Source organism: Neovison vison, chromosome 12 (assembly GCF_020171115.1).
Source record: "Neovison vison isolate M4711 chromosome 12, ASM_NN_V1, whole genome shotgun sequence".
NCBI classification, from domain to species: domain Eukaryota; kingdom Metazoa; phylum Chordata; class Mammalia; order Carnivora; family Mustelidae; genus Neogale; species Neogale vison.
The window spans coordinates 92,545,001-92,568,644 of NC_058102.1; the positions used below are offsets into that span (position 1 = coordinate 92,545,001).

The 23,644-nt window shown below is 36.8% G+C and overlaps 1 protein-coding gene across 2 annotated transcripts in view; it reads right to left on the reverse strand.

Moving 5' to 3' along the window:
- The window catches only part of TAFA2 (TAFA chemokine like family member 2), a 493,613-nt gene that overhangs the window by 169,098 nt on the left and 300,871 nt on the right, over positions 1-23,644 (reverse strand). Inside the window, exons 1-2 of one of the 2 annotated variants that reach the window (XM_044227875.1) lie at positions 19,106-19,132; positions 2,659-2,765 (exon numbers count right to left, since the gene is read on the reverse strand). In XM_044227875.1, the coding sequence (XP_044083810.1) occupies positions 2,659-2,764 (106 nt within the window). In that variant the 5' untranslated portion in view covers position 2,765; positions 19,106-19,132. Of the gene's footprint in view, positions 1-2,658; positions 2,766-19,105; positions 19,133-23,644 lie in introns of those variants that run through there. The other variant, XM_044227874.1, reaches the window with a different exon arrangement.

The window sequence follows — 23,644 nt, forward strand, 5'->3', positions numbered from 1 at the left end:
AATGTAAATACATCGTTCTAAGGAAAAATAAACCCCAGGTGTCTCTAAGATCAGAGTGGTGCCCAGGTGGTGCCCCAATCTTTCAGGCACTTGAGACCTTAACCTAGGGACCTAATCAAAGCTGTAACATTTGGCTCATTTAAGGAGTTAAGAGGAGTTTTACTGTCCTTTTCAATCAAAGAAGCTAACTACACAAACAACTAGAAGTATGAAAAGTTTCAGGAAGCTACGGCTTTTTGTAGCATGGAGAAATTCAAGCAAGTTTCACTTCCCCACAAATACCTGGCATACACTGAGTTTGTGTTGTTATATAAATAAAAATACACACAACTGATGAAATTATAAAGATAAGAGCAAAAAAGTAATGACATCCAAGAAGAGACACAAGAAAGAGGATCAACAAAGACAAAAGCTGATTCTTAGAAATCTTGACCAATTTTGGGGAGACTAATCAAGAAGAGATAAGACACACTGAGTACTATTCACCCAGAAAGGAGAGAGATCTACACGTACAGCAAGATTACAAATATGGTAAGAAAATACCTTGGAAGACTCTATTAGTACTACCACTTTGGAAAACCATTTGGCCTTATCTGGCAAGACTAAAGATATGCACGCCCCAAAACCCAGCAATTTTGCTCCTCCAAATGTGTTCTCAAGAAACTCTTGTAGATGTGCACCAGGGGAAAAGTGCAAGAATATTTATAGAAGCATTGTTCATAAGGGCAGGAACATGGAATACCCAGTGTTCATGTACAAGAATATAAAAATATTAATTGTGGTGACTTCATACAATAAAATGTGGAATAACAGTAAAAATGAATTAACTATAGCTATATGCCATCAACCCTAATGAATGCCACAAGTGCCTGTTGGGCAAAGTAGGAAATTACAGAAAAATACAGTATGATACTATTATGAAAATTCAGTAGCAGTCATAATTAAGGAATATGCCACTCGGGGATATATAAATACATGGTGAAATTAGAAATAAATGCCAAAGGATTATAATCACAAAATTTAAGTGTAGTGATTGTCTGGGGAAAGAGACAAAGGAATGAAATCAGAGTGCCCGACATGGCCAGTTTCCAGAGTATTAAAACTGTTGCATTTCTAAATGGGGTGGTGAGTAGGCACTACTTGTTCATTTTAGGGACATGACTTATATATGCATTATACTTATTATTTTAAACATAAAATAGTTTAAAACAAAAGGGGCATTTTGCATGTATTGTATCACTTGGCTTTGGAGCAGAGAAAGCATCTTTACCATTAACTCTTGCTTCACCAGAGTGATTCCTACTGTTCCCATAAATCTTTCCACTTCTCTCAGTTCTTTTATAGGCTGGGAAAGGGCACTGGAGTGGCCACCCATCACAGAAGGGATGGTATGTCTTCTCTTGTTAAGCCCAAGTAGTTTCCAAGTCTCACTAAAAGGTGAGTATTTAACAGTACTGTGTCCTTAGATTTGGTCTATTGCTGCCAATTTAGAGGCATGGGGAAAAATGTCCTCCTCGACATTTTTTTCTTTTTCCATGAATAACAATTATCAAAGAGGATTTGTGGATCAGTATGCTGTATTAAAGAAAAGAAAATTCTAGAATAGACCTATGACATAATTAATATTATATGTATACACATGCACACACACACACTGTGGGATGAAAACAGGAATGTGAAATATGAAAGGCCTCTTCATAAAATTCTCTTACTTTGAAAGATGTCTCTTTTTGGTTTTAAACACAGGGGGAAAGCTTTTACCTCAGAGCCATCACTTCCTTACACCACGTCTTCCCTCTCCCTGGTGTTAATGTTCCATGTAATGCTAATTAAATGCACATGTGTAACTATTTTAAGTATTACACAATTCAAGGCACTCTAAACTCCCTCTTCCCCCAAAAATAAAATTAAAAGTTGCTTATCTGTAGACTTTACAGAGGACAGAAAATTGAATTGTAAAATCATACTTCACAGAAAAATCTTAAATTGACTAGTCAGGCTATGAATACTTGATTGTGGTAGGAACAGTTCAGAAATAGCCTCCATTTTAATTCATTTGGAAAAGGTGGCTATTCATTATACAGAGTTGTTGGCTCAGGAAAGAGAACAGAAAGGGCTGAACTGTCAGGCTTAACACATATGTGTAAAACAAATATCCTCACTCTGTTCTGAATTGAGCCTGCTGAATATCACATTAGGGATAGAGTCCAAAAGGTGGTCAGAGACGTACGCTAGCATGAAGAAATGTGATCCACAAAAAACACAGAGGGGATATTTCCATAGATACATATTATTAAGACACAGATCATTAAAGATACTTTCATTCCCAGGTTGTTAGCAATTTGAAACTCATGTTTATTACATGTCAACCGAACATTTTAGCATCAATATCTTAAAAATGGAAGTGACAGGGAAAGGCAGAGTCTTTGAACACTATTTTCAGAAATGGCAGTAATCCTGGAAATAATCACGCTTCCCCCATCAAAGCCATATAAAGGATAACTCTCTGCATTTTTATTTAAGGAGAATTACCGGGGGGAGCCCGTACCTAGTAAAACTAACAGACCAGTGAAGATAGAACATGATAGTCTGTGTTAAAGGAGATCTTTCACTTTCCACAGAGAGATGAAGGGGGAAAAAAAAAGCAGAAGAGCTTACCTTTATGATGGTTTGCACTGGATACAACTTTCCCCCACAAGGTTACAATAAATATTATTATTAGCAGCTTTCCTTTTGTTGCTTTCTGTAAGTATCTCTTACTCATCCTGCAAATAAAATAAAAGTAGTAAAAATCTTAAGTATATGAAACCACTGCTTTTCCTTTATAATTGTGCTACATTTAGAGCTTTCATAACACCTGAACATCTGAAAATGGCATTTATTGAATTTGAAATGCTGTTTACTGTATAAATTCCGAAGAGAAAAAATAAAAGTATTCCAAACAAAGTGCCTTGATTTGATGCAGGAGATAAGAGAGGCCCTACCTCAGTCAGTCTTCATTCACTTAACAATAGCCTAAATCAACTGGGAAACATTACCATTTTTCTCCATATAAATATAGATTTAACTTATTCACAAAATCCAAGGCACAATTGTTTGAATAATCTTTAAATAAGTGACTTTATCTTACTCTTTTTTTCTAGAAGATTCCTTTTTCAATGCCAAGTCAAATGGTCAAAGCAAACAGTTTAGATAAAATGTGTTAAATGAATTCCTGTCCAGAATAAACTCATTTCAAATCTGTTATTCCTAATGTGCTTTAAAAAAAAAAGTTACCTGGTACAACTGCTTCTCACAATGCCACTACTAGAGACACACAGATGTTTTAATATTGTTGGAATCCACTGTTCTGTACTTTATCAGAAGTAGGAGAAAAATGGAAAAGCAGAATGAAAAACACAAAGTAAACCTTTTCAAGTTGAACTCACAAAACTTGGGAAAACAAAGAAATGTTCCAATATAATAATAGTTGCCTATAATAAAAGCAAAGCACCTACTTTCTCTAGCACTTTACATGACAATATTTATATTCTTAACAACAAATGGTGTGTATTTGTATGTCCATCCCCTTTCAAAGATCAAATTTGGAAATTTGCCTATGGTCATTTTTAATGATAGGCAATTCTGGGTTTGAATTTTTACTATAATTCTAAATTCCTTATATTAACTACCACTTTGCTAAGGGGTAAGTGAAACTAATATAAAATAAAATTCATCTGTATTTATTTATGAGGTATATAAAATATATGCCCATCACGTGCCTTCTCAGATTATAATCCTATACTAAACTCTGTTGTTGTTTGACTTCGAGACTCCTGCCTCACCTCTAAGGCAGGTTCACGAGGTCACTTTCTGACCTAGTCTGATTCCTCTTCCTCTTGAATTCTCTAAATTAGCTTTCTTCTCACACTGTTACTTCCAAAATTCCATCTCTAAAAATTGACTCAGTGGTAGCAATGATGGCTATAATTTGTATAATTCTGATGAGGAGTTTTTCATACGGGTAAGTGCATTAAAATGAATTATATATTTTAGTATAGATATATGCTAGAATTCCTTGGTCTGAAGAAGCTGTGTGCACCAATTCAGATTTTGAGGAGACATTGTCACACGATTAAGAACATGACTAATTCCTAAGTCTGACTGTTTCGATTTGAGTCCAGTCTGCACTGATTTCTGGATCTCCTACTTCAGTTTCCTCTACTATAATACAGGATAATGCATGTGAAATGACTAATCTATTGACTGGCATGCATAAGGGCTCAATGACTATGAGATTAGAGAACATTCCAGTCATTGGATGTTTCTTTGGTCCTTGAGAAAGGTCAGTCCCATTCATAAGAAGGTTGTAAGGAGTTTTGGTCATACCAACAATGACCAAGTCCTCTATGAACTTCAGTCTTATGACATGTCAAGACAATGTACAAAGGGATGAGTGTTTGATCTTTTAGATTAGACTGTTTGGTTTAAAATCCAGTTTCTTGCCTACTGACTATATTACTTTAGACTAACTACTTCGTAACTTAGAGTATTTTTGTTGTCACTAAAATGAGGATAATAATAAATATCTACACCTGCTAGTGTTATCAGTATAAAGACTAAGAGAGTCCACGTAAAGAGTTTAACACTATGCACAGAAGATGATAAGCACTCAATAAACATTAACTGTTACTACAGTCATCAATTGGTTAGTCCAGCATTTCCCTCAGAGCATTCTGTGAGGCATCAATTCCACAGCATGTTAATACAGTATTAGTGAACAACATGGTGGGAGGGGCAAATGTATTTGTATAACTCTAGCTTCAACAAACATAACCAGATCCTCTTCTAACAAGAGGCATATTTGAGTGTGCAGCATTTCCAGAAATCTTTCTCCACAGAGTAACACACGATACTAGTGTTCTCAGGAAGCCTCTGAGGGAAATAATCTGGTTTTGTACTCTCTCTCAGAAAACTAAATACTCATTTTACATAATCCATTATGTAGCCTTTGTTTCCTCTCAGCACTCTTAGTACTAGTTTTGTTCTGAGATTCTACTTTTTCTAACTTTTTTTTTTTTTAGCTATCCTGCCTCCCCACTCTACATTCGATCCCTGCAAACTTATTGTACTGCATATCATATAGCAAAATGAATAGTTTAGCAAAACTCATCTGACAAGAAGAACTGCTTAACATAATTCTTGATAATAGCTTTTCCATAGCAAATGGCCTCTGCTACAAGGTCAATGACCCATTGTATTTTCCATATCACTGTGCACCCACCAAATGGGATGACAGAACTGACAGCTGGTCATACTGATAACTAGACATCTGCAAATGGAAACACCCACAAAGTCACCAAACTGTCAAACTAAGAAAGGAAGGGGAACACAGTTCAAGTGGAAATGTGTAGAGACCCCTCTCCCATCCCCTCCAATCAATTACTATCTTCTTTAGCACTATTTCCTGAATATCTCTTAAACATACACACTTGCTTTCGTCCCTTCTGAGATACGTCAATTCAGACCACCAAAATTTCTCATGGGCCACAGCCTCTTAGCTGAACTTCTTACAGTCAGTATTGTCAGCCTCTGGAACTGAAGACAAGGTCTGGGTCTGCCCTTGTTTATGATTACATTTGTAGTATTGAGTATTCAAAAAGTGCCTAATACTGTTGACTGAATAGGATACAGTGTAGCCAAATATGTAACTATGATCATGAGGCATCCTTTATACGATTAACACCTTCGCAAGTTCCCCCTTTCCTACAGAAGGAAAGACCCTTAACTTCAGCAAGATATAAAAAAAGAAACACCTGAACCAAACTTAAACATTTTTTTAATTATCTCTAATCTTATTATCTGCCTCTCTTCCCCATCTCCCTCTCCATACATACTCACAGTCTGTGTTTTAAATTCACTACGCTTCCTCAATGTCATCCAGCTTAATCTCACTTCCATGTCACTTGAAACATATTAGCCATTCACTCCATCCCCCAATCCGCTCTCATTAATGCTAACTTCTATTCACTGTTCAGGATGCAGGCCAGAAGTCCCTCCAGAAGATTTGTTTAGACCAGGTTGAGCGCCCTTCTTTATGCACACCAGCCCCTTGCCACACTACTGTAATTTCCATTTACTTATCTCCAACTCTCACTGTCATCTAAGAGTCCTGAAGAGGGGCTGTGCTCCTCTGTGAATACCTCGGGCCTGACCCAAGGGTCAGTTTTAGTAACTGGAAAATGATTCTTTGCTGAAGTTGAGTGGAACCTTAGAGCCAAATATACTGTGTGGTTGTCAACGTGAGGAGGAAACAAGTATGTTTCATTTCTTTAGGATTAAAGTTAGGAAAGGACAAACACAAAGAAGAATTTGAGAAAGTGGTAGGGTAGAGGGAGACAAGAAAGGAAGAAAAAGGGAGGAATCCAATCTGGAGTGTGTTTTATTCCAATTGATTTTTAAATAACAATATAGTTTGAGCAAACTGAAGTGTAATGGAGTGGAGGAGGGCTTTCAACAAAGGCACATTATCAAAAAGGAGAAAAGCTGAATGGTCCATTTCTTCTTGACCCTCTATGAGAGCACAGAGGAGGGGGCATTCACTCAATATTCAGTGTGAAACCAAGAGACCCCATTTAAATATGTCTACCACAGTCAAGGGCCAAGCGCACTATCAGAATTGCCCCATTTGTCTGTAAAAATTACAAAATGTAAGTGACTTCTTTAACAACAAAATCTGAGAAAGAAGACATAGGAAACTGAAGGATAAATAACACAGAGGACAAAACCTTGAAATTGCTCCTCAAGCAGCCACAGCTTGCAAGGAGCACAAGGCAAACAGGATAACTGAGCAATGATAACCTTGGCAGGGAAGGATGTTGAAAAGTCATCAATGTAGAAGACTGACAATTAAACCTTCAGACTTTCTCCCATTCCTTTCTTTTGTGTGATGCATTTCAGTTATATTCTCTGAGATTCAGTCTTCTGAATGATTGTGAAACCCTGTGCCTCTCCACCGATGTGAAACGTGCATTTAACTGTAAATAAGGACTGAAAAACAACGATGCTACTAGATCAATCATTTCCCCATAAAAACAGAAAGTAAGTTTAGCTGAGCTAAACAGGAGAAGATGGGAGGAAAAGGGGAGTGATGGGGGCATCTAGAATCCAACCACTCGGGAAAAGCTCTTAGGCATAAGACACTTCTGTGGAAATAAAAGCCTCACAAGACAATATATACAAAGGTCTCTTTAGGATTCTCCTCTACATGGATCTAATATTTATAACAACACAGTGTTGGCACGGGCTTGAACACCACAACCTAGTACAGGAATTTTCCCTGAGGTGGAATGCTGCAATTGATAGCACAATTTTCTCCTCACAGGGACCAGAATGATGTTACAAAATTTAAATCAGATTTTATTACTGCACCCTACTCCTTGCTTTAAATCCCAGAATTTACTTACTTATTAAAACAAGAATAAAATCTAAATTTCTTACTGAAAAGAAAACTCAATATCATTTGCCCTCCCCTCCCCACCTTGGCCTCTCTGACTCACTTCACATTCCTGTTTCCTTCCTTTCCTATAGTGCAGCCACACTGGCCTTCCCTCTGTCCCTCTGTGGGGAGAGGTCATTGAGAGGACGTGACTCATCACTCACCTATGAGCTGGATTCCGACAACCGAAGGCCTCTCATCCTTCCCCTATCTTTGGAATATACATTCTGTCCACCATTTATATAGTGGGAGCGGTTTCAAGGACAAACTCTTGAGAGCGCAAGGTGCTGTTGAGGTCATCTGGAATGGTATATGTGACTGAACCCCATTAAGGACCCTCTGTATCCTTTTAAGAGTCTGGAGGTGGGAAAAAAGAAATCTACTCTGCTTGTGGCCACCCAAGACAAGCCTCATATATAAGTTCCTTTGTTTATTGAATCTGCCACCTACCAATCTGGGACAGCCTCCCTCTTTCTTCAGTTTCTCCTCACCCTCCGAGAATGGGAGCCAGTTGTAGATTTCACCCAGGCAACTCCCAAGGGTGCAAACCAACACCCTCATGCCAAGCTTGTTCTACACCTTACACTAACTGCTAGCTCTGCCTTAGAGCCTCCACTTTGCACGGTGAGCTTCTGTTTATGATTACCTGCACAGAGTGCCTCCTGACCGGCTGGCCCTGGGGAGTCTGGAGAAAGCCACCCCACACTCTCTCTTGCTCCCACTCTCCTATAGAATTTGCTCCATTTGTTATAATCTGAAGTTATCTTATTCACTTATTTATATGTGATGAGAGTTTATTTCCTTCTTTTTCCCATTAAAATGTAATTTCCATGAGGGCAGGTCCTGTCTATTAGTCACTGCTCTACCACAAAGAATATCTACATCATAGAACATCAATACATGTGCAATGAAGGAAGAAAAGTACATTGATTTTATAATCAGAACCAAAGAAATGAATCCTTTTAATGAAGAACTTTCATTACTTCTAGGTTAAAAAATTAAATTTCTATCATATTCAGCAACTAGGAATGCCAATGTCAAAAACAGTGTACACAGTAGTGGAGTGAGAGGAGATGAGGAAAGACACAGACTGAGCAGGACACAAGGAAAGGAAATCAGAGACCAGACTGCTCTCTCAAGAAACATGCAGAGATGAGAAGTAAAGGTAGAGTGGTAGCCGGAGAGATTTGAACAAGGCAATGGGAAGGAGTGAGAAGGAAGAGAAAAGGTAAAGATATAAGTGAGGGCAGAGTGTGAAGTAAGGTTTTCTACACTTGCACGTTCTACAAGTATAAGTTATTATTACAATATTGTTATTGGAATGTTATTATTTTTTATTATTATTACTTTAAATTTTCTTATTTTATACGGAAATAAATGTGTCTTCCAAAACTATTCTTTTTTTGCTGATAGATGATTAGAAAAATGCTACTGTATTATGCTTAGTGAAATAAGTCAATCAGAGAAAGACAATTATCATATGATCTCCCTGATATGAGGAAGTGGAGAGACAACATGGGGGGACTAGGGGGTAGGAGAAGAATAAATGAAACAAGATGGGATTGGGAGGGAGACTAACCATAAGGGACTCTTAATCTCACAAAACAACAAAACAAACTGAGGGTTGCCAGGCGGAGGGGGTAGGGAGGGGGTGGTGGGGTTATGGACACTGGGGAAGGTAAGTGCTATGGTGAGTGCTGTGAAGTGTGTAAACCTGGCGATTCACAGACCTGTACCCCTGGGGCTAATAATACATTATATGTTAATTAAAAAATTGTTAAGTATTACTTAATTACTTGGGAAGATTTGTCAGTTAGGTAATAAATTGTAGTACTTAAAAATTTTAAAAAAGGGGGCGCCTGGGTGGCTCAGTGGGTTAAGCCTCTGCCTTTGGCTCAGGTCGTGGTCTCAGGGTCTTAGGATCAAGCCCCACATCAGGCTCTCTGCTCAGCAGGGAGCCTGCTTCCCCCTCTCTCTCTGCCTGCCTCTCTGCCTCCTTGTCATCTCTCTCTCTCTGCCAAATAAATAAAAAAAATCTTTTTTAAAAAATTTAAAAAAGGAGGGGTGCCTGGGTGGCTCAGTGGGTTAAGCCACTGCCTTCGGCTCAGGTCATGATCTCAGGGTCCTGGGATCGAGCCCCACATCGGGCTCTCTGCTCTGCGGGGAGCCTGCTTCCTCCTCTCTGCCTGCTTCCTCCTCTCTGCCTGCCTCTCTGCCTATTTGCGATCTCTGTCTGTCAAATAAATAAATAAATAAAACCTTTAAAAAAAATTTGAAAAAGGAAAAAAAATTTAAAAAAAGGAAAACCCTACTAAATAAAATGTCTAGAACCACAATTTTACAACATTGTTGGTTTTATGCAAAAATCACATCAAACTTGACTAGCATTTTATGACAAATGCTATCTATCACTCTATCTAGTAAGGTATTTACTGAAATAGCAATTATATTTAGGGAAGCAGAAATACCAATATTGAGGTTAAAGATTAAAGTACTTTGCATATGCAAGAATATATAGTAACCAATTTAAGAGACAATCATATATCTCTGTCAATAATCTCTATCTGGTGTTTTATCATCCAGAAGTAGAGGTGGTTGATTCTAGACATTTTCATTATTCCTATATATTTTGTTTTCATTTTATGTCTTATATCCAACATCAATCACAATATAGCTCTTAGGCCACACATACCAAATATGTTTAAATTAAAATATCCCTGCTGACCAACTAGAATCTGGACTTCCCATCTTATAAACTATAATCACAAGTTTAGAGAGTTGCATTTTCATATGCCAGCCATTTGACATATAGTTAGCTTCTATTTCCTTAGGTAACTTCAAAACAAAAATTTTGGAATCTTAATCAGTTTCTTAACTCTTTCTGAATTAAAACAATTGCTTTAAAATTTTCTTTTTATTGGATACATCAGTGTTTTATGATGTATCTACATTTGGGATTTTATCCAGTTAACTCAACCCTGGAGATTTAGCCAAAGAAAGCTCCAGGGGTTTCTTCCCAAGGCTTGCCTGGTAGCAAATACAAGCTTCATTTAAGAACCACAACTGCTTTCTTCCTTCACCCAAATTTTATATTTCCATTCATTTTGCCAAAATACTGCAATTTGGGTTGATATGAAAACCTAGAGAGTACTTCTGCTTTATGCTTAGCAATGTAAATCCAAAGTATTTATTTTTTCCAAATGCTTTTGCCAAGACCATAGACCATAATGACAGGAAACAGAAATCTAATAATTAGGCTCCAATCTCTAATAGCCCAAAACAGACAAAAAGCTGTAAAACAAAATAAATCAATCACCTGAGATGCCTAAGAGCACCAGAAAGACACTTGGGCTGTTTTGCATCTGTTATTACACCAGAATCACTTGTTCTCCTTTTCTATCTATAAAATGGGAATGTCACTATTTTCTCAAGCAGCAGCTCCACTATAATAAACAAGAAATCATGTGAGTTTGAACTTAATAAAAGATACGTGATAAGTCAGAGGTGTTACTCTTCCTTCTAAGGTCCTTCTCTCAGAGCGTGCATAGGCTTAGATGTCAGAAATGCCTGCCTGAGTATCATATTGGCTCTAACACACAACTAAACTTGATAAATCCACTTATCTGAGTCTCAATGCCCAGATATGGAAAGCAAGAATGCTATGACATCTTGGCAAGATTGTTGTAAGAAATAAAAACAATGTATATAAAGTATCTTTCACAAACCAGAAAAGAATAGACACCAAAACTGTAGCTATTATATTATTAATAATTGGAGCATGGCCTCCTGGCTAGGAATGAGTGGGGAATAAAAAATGTCTTTGAGCAACAAATAAAAGACACCATATGTTTTAATCATAGGTGAGAAGTGAACCTACTTTAGGAATTTATCCTAAATCTACAGAATTAAAATGTGAGAATATTAAGTAACAGGCTAAATATGGAGGCAGGCTAATGAACAGAGATTTCGCATGGTTCTGCAAAATGAATAGTGATGCAGGGATAACAGAGAAGAGACATCAGATCTATAAATACACAGTATTCTCAGGTCATTAGGTGTAAGGACAAATATTCCTCAAATGTCCATAGAGACAGGGAAAGCTCAGCATACTAACTGAAGTTACTAATATTGCTATATACATTTTTACAGTTTTAAATGTACTGGCTTAAAATATATTGGCTTCTTTAATGTATCATTGGCTCCTCACAATAACTCTTTGAACTAAGCTCTGCATGCCTTAATGTCCCCAGGGTACGCATTAGAATCTGGAAGAATAATTTGAAGATAATACCTAAGTGGCCATGGGGTCTTGAATCCAGATCTGCCCACTGGCTCAGTCCAATTGAGACAGTGGTCGAACAACGCTCCACACTCTGTGATGAGTCCCACAAGTACATGATGCATTTTTAAACAGGTGTGCCTTGAAAAAGGCTAAAATGAAGTGACAGCTCTTGGTTATCCAGAAATTTTTTTTAATCACCTAAGTGCCAGAATACTAGATAAAGGAAATACTATTGTATCTCTTTACTGTGGGCTATAAATAAAATGACCAATCTTTACAGGACATACCTTTTATCATTTATTCACACTGTACTCTCTGATGAAAGGTGAGTTTGCACTTCCAGAATTAACTGTCCAGTATCTACCAGACACTACCAGAGATTAGCCCTAAAGGAATTGCTACACCAGGAAAGGCAACCTTAGTTATTGTTGTCATATAAAATATAAAATGTCAATTTAAATTAGAATTTATCTTTTTTATAGGTTGAAATATTTATGATATATAAAAATACTGCACATATTGAATGTATACAATTTGATGCATTTGGACAAGGAAACACATGGGAACCATCACCATTATCAAAGTATACATGTATCCATCACCCCCAAAAGTTTCCTTGTGTCCCTTTGCTGGGTGTGTGTGTGTGTGTGTGTGTGTGTTAAGAATACTTAACATGAGATCTATCCTCTTGATAAATTTTGAAGTGCCCAACACCATATTGGTAACTACATGCACTGTGTTGTACAGCAGATCTCTACAACTTCTCTTCCATAACTGAATTTTATAATCACTGAACAACAACTCCCTCATTTCTTCCTCCCTCTACCCCCGGCAACCAGGATTGTATTTTCTGTGCTTCTATAAATCTGACTGTTTTAGATACCTCATATAAATGGAATGTAATATTTGTCTTCGTGTAACTTATTTGACTTAGCAGAATGTCTTTCAGGCCCATCCATGTTGTTGCAAATGGCAAGATTTCCTTCCTTCCTACAGTTGAAGAATATTCCATTGTATGTGTATCCCATATTTGCTTTATCCATTCACCTGTCAGTGGATATTTGGGTGGTTCTCATATTGTGGTTATTGTGAGTAATTCTGTAATGAACATGGGAATACAGATACCTCTTTCGATCCTGATCTCAGTTCTTTTGAATATTTTTCCAGAAGAGCTGAATCTTTTGCTAGTTCTGTTTTTCACTTGAGGGACTGTCATACTGTTACCTGTCATGGTTGCACTATTTTACATCCCCACCAACAGTATAAAGCAGTTCTGATTTCTCCACATTATTATTTATTGTTGTTTATGATAGCCACCCTAAGATATGGGAGGTGATATCTCATTGTGGTTTTGATTTGTATTATCCTGATGATGAGAGATACTAAACACCGTTTCATGTATCTACTGGCCATTTGTATATCTACTTTGGAAAAATATCTATTGAGAGCCTCTATCCATTTTTTAATCTTTTTTTTCCCTGCTCATGGTTGTAGAAGTTCTATAAATTTTTGGAAATTAACCCCAATCAGTTTTATCTGAAATTCACATTTAACTAGCTGTCCTCTAATACTAGTTGTCAAACTTGTTGACTACTCTAGTTTTCAGTTCATTTAAAATATTATTTAAAAAATATTTTAAAATGGAAACATGCTTCGCTAAAGAAAAAAACAAGATTAAAATTTTAGAGAAGATGGTAGACACTAAAATAATGAAACTTTTATTTGCTTTCTGACTATTCTTTGCATACATACTCAAGAAGAAGTGACTAAAAACTATTTCTTCAATTCAGCTGCAATTCTGCTAGCCAATTTTGAAGATTCTCAATTGCTTATGTGGTTAAAAATGTAGCATATTTAGTATAGTATGGCAATTAAGAGCATGTTTGAAGTCAGACATGGAGGTCAAGAATTGGCTACCTACTAGCTCTTAGAGACATGCTGTTTAATTTCACAAAGCCTCCATTTCTTCTTCTATAGTAAGTGGATAATAATAATAACTGCCTAAAAGAACTGTTGGGAAGGTAAATGAGTTTCTTTCATTTATGTAAACATTTATGTATGTTTCATTTATTTCATTTATGTAAAGTTTTAAGCACAGATCCTGACACATACCAAGCAGTCTATAAATGCTTGCTACAATACAGTAGTCATTTAAAAGTCTTCTTGATTAATTCTTTATTAAATAAGAAAAAGCCAGTTGGCTGATCTCCATATCCAGATGATTGGTACCACAAGACCATGAAGAGGCCAGTACTAAAGATATGTCCTTCATTTTTACATGTCTTGATCAAGGATTTACTCCTTTCTCAGTGGTTTTAGACAGTTTGAGGGTAGTGTGTCCATCAAACCTAAATTTCATGGGTCTTTGCACATTACCATATAATCTTGAGCTACGTCCTTTCTCTGCATTTCTGTTTGATATTCAGTGGCCCTATTGTTACCATTTGTTTATTGATTTTTTAAAATTATGAACTATTGTTTTGGGTATCCAAATCTGTTTTTCCTAAATTAAAAATAAACAAAAGACAGTATAGTTATATGGTATGATCAAAGTGAGATTTCATACTGAACCACCTGTAACAAGCAGTATATGATATCAAACAATAAGTCATAAGTAAATTTGAGGGTAATTGAGTTAAAACTTAAAATGTAATAAAGCCATTTAATTGTAAATAAACCTAGCTTATACCATTTAATGTAAAATGTATGTATACCACCAAATGATGGTGCACTGATGATGTTTATAAGGAAGAGGCTGGATAAATGAAATCTAGACAGCACAAAGCTTCATTTCATATTCAATCTCTTCTCCTATAAAAACTTCAGGGAAAAATGTCAACAACCAGGACAATTTAGATTTGCCTCCTCCTGCCCTTTTAGAGCAATGACTCTATGCTACACTATGGCTAGGAACAAGTAGTGGGAAACAGGCAATATGTAGACAACTCACAAAGCATCCCCTCCTGAATGATACAGAGATGGCTACATCTCATAATTGTTGGGTAGGATATCATCAAATAGAATAATAAAGAAAACTTTCAATCATATGTGGCTAAATCACAAGCTACCATTTAATTTTGTGGGTATTTATGGTAAAAACAGAGCCGGCTCTGCACATATATCTTAAGGTTCACATACAGGGTTCATAATAAAGTATTTCCTTTCCTTATTTAATATAACTTATATAACTAATAAAGCAAATAATTTATAGTCATGAAACCAGTTCTAATTTTTTGTCTACTCTATGATCCCTAGGATTACTTAAGATTTTTTTTCCTTGAATAAATGAAACAAGATGGGGTTGAGAGGGAGACAAACCATAAGAGACTCTTAATGTCACAAAACAAACTGAAGGGGGCTGGGCGGAGGAGTGGTGGGGTTGGGGATATTGGGGGGGGGTGCTGTGGTGAGTACTCACCACATGCGTGAAGTGTGTAAACCTCATGATTCACAGACCTGTACCCCTGGGGCTAAATATACATTATATGTTTATTAAACAAATTAAAAAAATTTTTTTAAAAAGTAATTTTTTTCCTTTTACTGTAGTGGACTTGTTCTCTTGGGAAATGAGGCCACAGAAAAAACCTACTCCACCTCAGTTCCTTCTCCCTTATGCTAGCAAAGGAGTGCCAGAGTAAAAATAATGAAAAAAAAATTAATCTTTAAGTTTTTTTTAAAGATTTTGTTGATTTTTTTGACAGAGAGAGAGAAGGAGAACATGAACACAAGCAGGGGGAGCAGCAGGCAGACTCCCGCTGAGCAAGGAGCACAATGCTGGGTCCATCACAGGACCCTGGGAGATCATGACCTGAGCAGAAGACAGATGTTTAACTGACTGAACCATCAGCCGTCCCAAGGGTTTCTTGTTAAGATAAAGTTTGTGGTCCAAGAAGGACACATATTCCCACATTCAGAAGAATAACACACCTTTAGCAAAAAGCATTACAACAGAGACCTTCCTCTCAACATAAAACCTTCTGGGAGGTAAGGGATCGGAAAGGCTGAAATTGTATCAGTGAGGGCCTCTCCTCATATAACCATCCCTGCAAGAGCCCCAATATTAACACATTTCCACCTTACCAAGAAAATTACAAAAGCAAACAAACCATGAAAGAGACAATCACAGCTCTGTGTTGAAAGGCATGCCACTCTACCTCCTCAAAAGAAACAAACAGAAAGAGGTCCAAGAAAAGGATGTTTAATCAAGAGCTCACCAGAATCCACACTTTGCTCTAAGAATAATTCTTTAGCCAAGATTTTTGGACAACCACATATGTAAACTCCAAGCACATCAACTTTACAATGTATGATGAAAAAGATGATGACACTGGGATGACACTAACTGCATTTTCTAGACACCCCTTGTGTTCGGTATTTGTATAAAACTTCATGTATCTTAATGAGCTCCTTCTGAGGGAAGAGTGGAACATTATCAGATTTTAATATAGCAAAGCACCATGCTCAGTTTTCAGTTAATAGCTTAAACACCTGTGAACTCAATTGATTAAGAATCAAAGCAGCAACCACCATGTTCTATAAACCTCTGTCTGCACAGTAAGCTCTACAATGCTTTGCTTTCTGGTTTGTTCCTTTTACAACAAGATTTCAGCCCCTTCTTAAATCTTATGTTTTTACACTTCCCAGTATTTGGGGCTTCCTTTTCTGAATAACATCAATCATTTAACAGGCTCCAACTCTACTTTACCCAACATAAATTGTTTCTAAATGTCCCTAACGTTTTCCTTACGGAAAAATTTGGTTTTCTCAGTCACAGAGCTGGTATGTTTCCAGCAGGATGCAATCACACTACAAAACAGAAGTCAGGGGTTAAATGTTCATCTTGAGAAATCCTCCCAACAGTGAGACTTACTCGATTGTCAAATCATGTCCCAAGGTGGAGGTAGAAGCTGATTACCTGAATCTATTTTCAAAAAATACTCCAAATTCACTGAGTAAAGTCCTACATTAGGGGAGTCAGACCGATCTGAACTACAGCCATTGTCATTTCATACCTGTTGAAAACTACTGACCTAATTTCCTCCCAATTTACATACCCTCACTTCATTTTTGGGAACCGGAATTCAAAACACATCAGATAGAATATTACACGAACAAAATGTGCTAGATACCACGATGATCTTACAGCAATTTAACCAATAACCCCTAAATTAACACTCTTCTTGCCATGTATAATGGATATTAAAGTGCTTTGTGAAGTATTCTGCAAACTAGACCCAAAACCAAATCATGTCAAGATAGGGAATATTGTCAAAGGACAAACATTGTGGTGTGTATATTCAGTGGACTATTATCGGTCCTTAAAGAGGAATGGAATTCTGAGACTTACTACAGCATGGATGTAAAAACATGCTAAGTAGAAGAAGTCAGAAGCCAAGGTACAAATTCCACCAATGTGAGATATATAGAATAGGCAAAATCATAAACACAGAAAGTAGAAAAGAGGTTTCTAGGATCAGAGGTGAGGGCAGAAATTAAGGGTTACCATTTAATGGATATAGAGTTTCTGTTTGGGATGATGAAAAAGTTCTAGAAATAGATAGTGGTCACAGTTGTACAATGCTGTGAATGTACTTAATTATACTGAATTATACCCTTAAAATGATTAGAATTAATAAAAAATTAAGTTACGTGTGTCTTATCACAGTGAAGATAAAGAAAAAACGTAATACAGCAAGAGTCATAATGGGAATAGTTTGGCTCATCAGCTCTAGCATATAGCTACACTCACTTTCTTCATGGCACTTAACACTATTTGAAATCATAATGTTTATCTATTTACTTTTTATTTTCCCTCTCCCCCCCTACTAGAACACAAACTCTACAAGAGCAGGAATCTAGGCTTTTTCTATTTCACTGGTTTATCCGCAGCACTTATGATGCTTCTGGTCACAGAATTGGTACAGAATAAATAGTTATGGCATAAATAAATTAATAAATTAAAGAAATACTATAAATGTTCATTTAATTTTAAGTTTGGTTACCCCACACGATCATGCACTTTTTCTTATGTCTGATGACATTTAATAGCTCTACCCTTGTAGATAGTAGGATAATTTTAATTGTTATTGTATCCTGTATTTAAGTCCTGTCTCTAATACTAGATTCCAAGTTTTGAGAAACCATATGTTAGCTCTGCTTCCCCATAAAATATCTCACCCTTACATAGTGCCATATGGTGTATTAAGAACTTTCACATCCATGATCATATTTGATACACATGACCATGAGGCTGGCAGGAATAATCACCTAGCAGAGATGAGGAAGCAAACTCGGAGAAGCTAAATGACTTATTCAAGGTCGAAGTTAGTAAGTGGCAGAGCCAAAACTCAAAATCAGATCTTCCAGGTCGAAAATCGTTTCCATTAAAAGAATGACAATGAAAACATAATTTCCGTGCTTTAAAATAAAATACTTTAAGCTAAGTCCTACTATATTTCTTTTTTGGGCTTCTAAAAAAAGTGCTCTGACCATAGTTTTTTTTTTTAACCCTCAAATAGATGAAAATTATCCATGTCTGGAAATAAATTAAGTGAGCTAATTGCCAAAATAATACTAAGGGGAGGGAGAGAGGGCCTGTGGGGGTGCAGGGAAGAAAGGGTGAGGGGAAAAGGAAGGAAGAGGAAGGAAACAAAAAGCCGTATATAGATCTATGATGGGGCCAGTCTGAGCAGTAAAGTAATGAAGTGAAGTGTTGGATCAATCTCACTAATTCACCTCTGTAAACCACCTCCCGTCCATTGGTGATGTACAGAAATGCGAGCTTTGTTGTGTCATACCCTCCTATTTCTAAAGAAGATCCAGAAATCCAGAACCATATATGAAATCCCTCAATTTTTAAATGTTCTCAATTAATTTCACTTCAAGAAAACTCTGTATGCCAAATACAGCCCTTGAGCAGCCAGCATATAACTTCTGATCTAAGCCATCATTTTTCTGAGTAGGTTATAGAACAGAAAGCACAAGTCATATGCTATATAAGCTTTGTTTGACAAAACGGGAAGGTGGCATACAAAGACAAAAATAACCTTAAACCAATTAGTTACTTTCCCTATACTTCTTATTTATCCCCAATTTAAAATTGTGCCTAGACTTACAGACTTCAAATGAATGCTTTTTCATCAAACAACTGGGCTTACAGGACTACTTTAAAGTCCTTAGACTTTAACATGTTTCATTGGGAATGCATCTTAAAACTGAGTTTTCATTCCATGCAAGAATCCAGAGGCTAAAAACAGAGCATTCATGCAAGGACAAGATCCGACTCTATACTTTAGCAGTGGCACATAAAGATTATAATCGGGAATGAAAGAAAGAAAAGGACCTACTGAAAAGCAGATGTCTTGAGCTAGAAGTAGCAATCACACCATCTGCACTTTGGCATCGGGCAGAAAACACTGGAGGAAAACAATAAAGCACAAGGTATAAAAATACCAAAGAAGTCAGCTGGTTCTTTTCAGCTGGTAGGAACAAAAACTACAGAGTACAAAAGGGTATTTAGAAGATTTTGGTAAAAATATGAAGCCTTAAATAGCTTATGGTTCACACAAGCAGGAAAATAGAGGCCAAGGAAGTAAATGGAAAATAAAGTGGCTGTACTTAGCTTCCTTCCTAGTCTAAGGCTCAAAGGATAATTCAGAACTACCTCAAATTCAGACCCTTTCACCAAGATCAGTAACATTGTGTCCTCTGTGATACCATCTTTTGGATGACAAAGTCACTTCAATTTATTATGTATACGTTTCCAGAAAAGACCTTAAAATGCTACCTAATGGGGTTACCCTCATCAACATTGCATTCTAATTGAAAATGTAGAAAGAACGCAGGATTTGCAGTCAGAATACTTGGATTCAAGCGCTGGTCACTGCCTACTGTTAGGTAGATGATTTCTGGAGTCATTTAATCTCTTTGAGCCTCAGTTGACTTTTTTGTTAAATGAAGAAAATAATATTTGCCTTAACTATCTCATTCAGTTGCCATGAAGATCAAAAGAGATAAGCTATGGAAAGTTCCTTACAACCTAAATGATAATAATATATTATCCAAAGAGTAAAAGGTTCATTGTCCACTGCAAACTATAACTTCACCCATAATTCAATAGATATTTTTAAACATCTACTGGTAATATAGCTGTGAAAACGATAGGCAAGATCTTTGCACACACACGGAGCCTACATTCTGACTAAAGTTGTAAATACTTAATTTAAGTTTTGACAATAACATAGTAAACACAGCAATTCATCCTTCAGCTAATAAAGGATTATGAATACGTTTATGATAATGCTTTTCTTGTTTTCCATTAATTTTCATAAACAGGAGAATGTAAGAGCATATCTTAATTAAATTCAGACAACACAACCTAAAATCACATAGTCAAAGTACTGTTTACTAGACATGCGTCATCAGTACATAGTAATTATTAAACAGTCAGCACAAACATACTTCCTATCAGGCAAACTTAAGGGAAATGCAGCTGCTTACTCAAATTCTGGCTTGGGGAAATATCCTGTATTCATCTAAAACAGCTATTATTAAATGCCTATTTTATGCAAGGCCCTGTGGGGGACAAATGTAAGTGATATGAAGATCAGCAAGCCCTGGTGTTGTCCATCCTTCAAAGACTCATATTAGAGGAGAAATAAGATTTTTAAGATCATGTAAGTAGAGAATGATTCATGGAGTAGTAAATGAAGGATTATAATGGTTTAGAGAGGAACATCCAACTTAGGGGGTCAAATGTACCTTCAGAACATTTTGACAAATAGGACAAAGTGCCAGACCCGTAGCCAAAATTCTGAGTTAGATTCTGATTATGTCTTCACCCAAGTCTAGTATATGAACAAAATCAAATTATTTCAACCTAGTTTTCCCATCTAAAAAATAAAATGATAATACATTACTAACTTTCTGGCCTTCTCAAATTTTTTTGGAAAAAAAAAACTCAGGATAGAATAAACAGATTTAACTGAATAACAGTCACTTCATACTTTTGGTAGTTACAGTAGGTAATAAAGGTGAAGTACCCTTACTACTTCTGACAGAGAACGTCCTCAATATATGTTAAACTTGGCTCTGAAGTAGGAAATAATTGGACTAAACCTTGAAGGATGGGTAAGAGTTTAACAAGCAGAGATAAGAATGGTGTGTCAAGTCAAGGGAGCAGTCCAGGGAAAGACATGGAATTGGAAATATGCAAGGGGTAGGTAAGCAAGCAGTCTCATTTGGCTATACCCCAAAGTCTATGGAATGGAGTAGGGTTATGAATTAAATCTCTAGATGGAGAGGAGAAGTGAGTTGGGGAAAAATCGGAGGGGGAGACAAACCATGAGAAACTGTGGACTCTGAGAAACAAACTGAGGGTTTTAGAGGGGAGGGGGGTGGTGAGTCCAGTGGTGGATATTAATGAGGGCACGTATTGCATGGAGCACTGGGTGTGGTGCATAAACAATGAATTTTGGATCACTGAAAAAAAAATTAAATTAAATTAAATTTTTTAAAAAAACATAATTTACCAATGTACACTGAGGAAATAGAAAACCTGAAAAGACGGCTCACAACTAAAGATATTCAATCTATAGATGAGGATTTATGTCTCCACAATAGCAAAAAAACTCAATAAAAACATTATAGTTCCCCCCCAAAAAAGAGTTAAATCTCTAACAATCTGTTTTAAAAAATAAGGAAACCAAGAAAGGTGGAGTGACTCTTAATAGAGACACACCCAGAAAGGATAGCTTTAGAACCCACATCCAGGTCCTCTGACTAGAAGGTTCCTGTTCCTTCCACCACATTGCCCTAAAGGAGGAAATAATGATGCCTTTCTTAAAGACTTGTGAGGACTGGAGTTGCTAACACATATTGAATGCTTAAAGTAGGGTCTTATGCATAATAAGGCTCAACAAGTAAGTATTATCTTGGGGGAGAGGGGTGTGCTGCCATCGCTAACAAATAATTAGAAGAGTCATAGAGAAGACCCAGTGGAAAAATCAGTGCCATGTTGACTCAAGTCTTCCAAGAAGGCATCTCTGGCCCTCTCCAGGACAAGCTGGATTTGCCTCCTATACATGAGTCACTGTTTAGCAGAGAGGTTTAGAGTGCTAGGTCTGCCGTGGCAGTTTCCTACCTGTGTGAAAGTCCTTTATCTGTTAAATGTGGAACATAATTCTTGTCACTTACTAAGGTTAGCCTTATCATTAAATTAGTTAAGACACCTAAAGCACTTAGCTTGGTACCTGACATACAGAAAATACTTAAGTGTTAGCTACTCTTTTTATTAATATAGCTCACACAATAGGCAGGGAGATGAAATAATGGAACCAGAACGTCCCTAAGCCATTAAAGCCAGGAGGTATCCATGTTTCTGACAAACAGGCAGTATACCACAAGCTCTGGCCCTAATCAAGACTCTTCCCACCAAAAACAAACTGCAAGATTAATTGTAGCCTAAAGAAGAACACACCCCATGGAAAAGATCACCCAAATCAGAAGGAAGCAATCATTGCCACATCCTCCTACAAAGAAAGCAGGAAAGTGAGCACAAGTATATATAACAACTTGCATTTTTCAAGGCTCTTGAAGGATGTAATCTTTGTTAGAATTTCAGTGAGAGACTTTTAAAAGATCAAATGGATAAAAAGACCCTAAGAATAAAAAATTAGGGGCCCTAAGCAAGAATACAGCAATCCAACACACAATGGCATGAGGCAAGAATCGTGTGAACACAGAGAGGATCAAAAGAACCAAAAGGAAGAGAATTTCGCAGGGAACCAAGGTGTATTACCAGATTCTTAGTGACCATATCCAAGAAATGAATACCGAGTTCTATACCACTTGGAGATGGACATAAACATGTCTTAGTCATAAGGTAAATTTCAAAGAATATTTCTTATTCTAAAATGTTGATTCAGTTAGTGTATGTAAACATGTCTTAGTCATGTGGTGAATTTAAGAATATATTTCTTATTCCAAAATGTAGATTCAGTAGGTTAACATCATGGGATGTTGTTATACAGCAGAGGTGTCAACAGCACTTCGGCCTTGACTTCTAACGGCCTGATGACCTTGGCAAGGTTATTTCATCTCATGTTCATCTGCTCTCATCTGTAACCTAGTAGGAGCAGCAGCATTATTAAGTAAATGAAACATTTAGGATGGTACATGATACATAAAAAACATACACATTCTGTTGTGCCATAAGGTATCAAGCCGAAGGATGTCAGCATTTGTTGTTTCTGAATATCTAGACTAACTGGACCCCACTGAATATTCCAGTCACTACTCTGGAGCCCAGGTGGGGGGGGGGGGAGCGGGTAAGTAACACTTCTTTTAGAATGTTGTGTTCTGCCCTGTTCCCCAGGATACAGCCTGCACAACTAGGCTTACCAAGGCTCATAGTCTCTAGATTTATTTTACATTACAACCTGATATCCTGGGAGTGTGCTGCTGAAGAAGCCAGATGATCCCTTTGATAGCACAGGCACAAACCAGGGTCTCAAAATATAATGATCAACACATGAATATCAAATAAGAAAAAATTGTTATAAATTGGGGACTACTTGCTAAAATCAGCGAACTTTAAATTCACTAACAAAATTATTGTCATTTTAATGGTCTTTTAATAATTTACAGCTAAAAGCATTCACGGTGCTTTTTAAAGTGAACTGTGTAGACCCGTACGTTGGAGATCTTGAAATGTTTACAATGCATATTACCACCATTTCCTTCTGTCACTTAAAGAGTTTTTAAATTTTTTTGTCTGCCTCAAGTGTTCTGAGAAGCTTTGTGCTCTCTATGTATTGGAATGCCTAAACATAGAAAAATTATCTTCTTCCCCATCAACAACTGATTTTTTTCCATTACCAAATGAG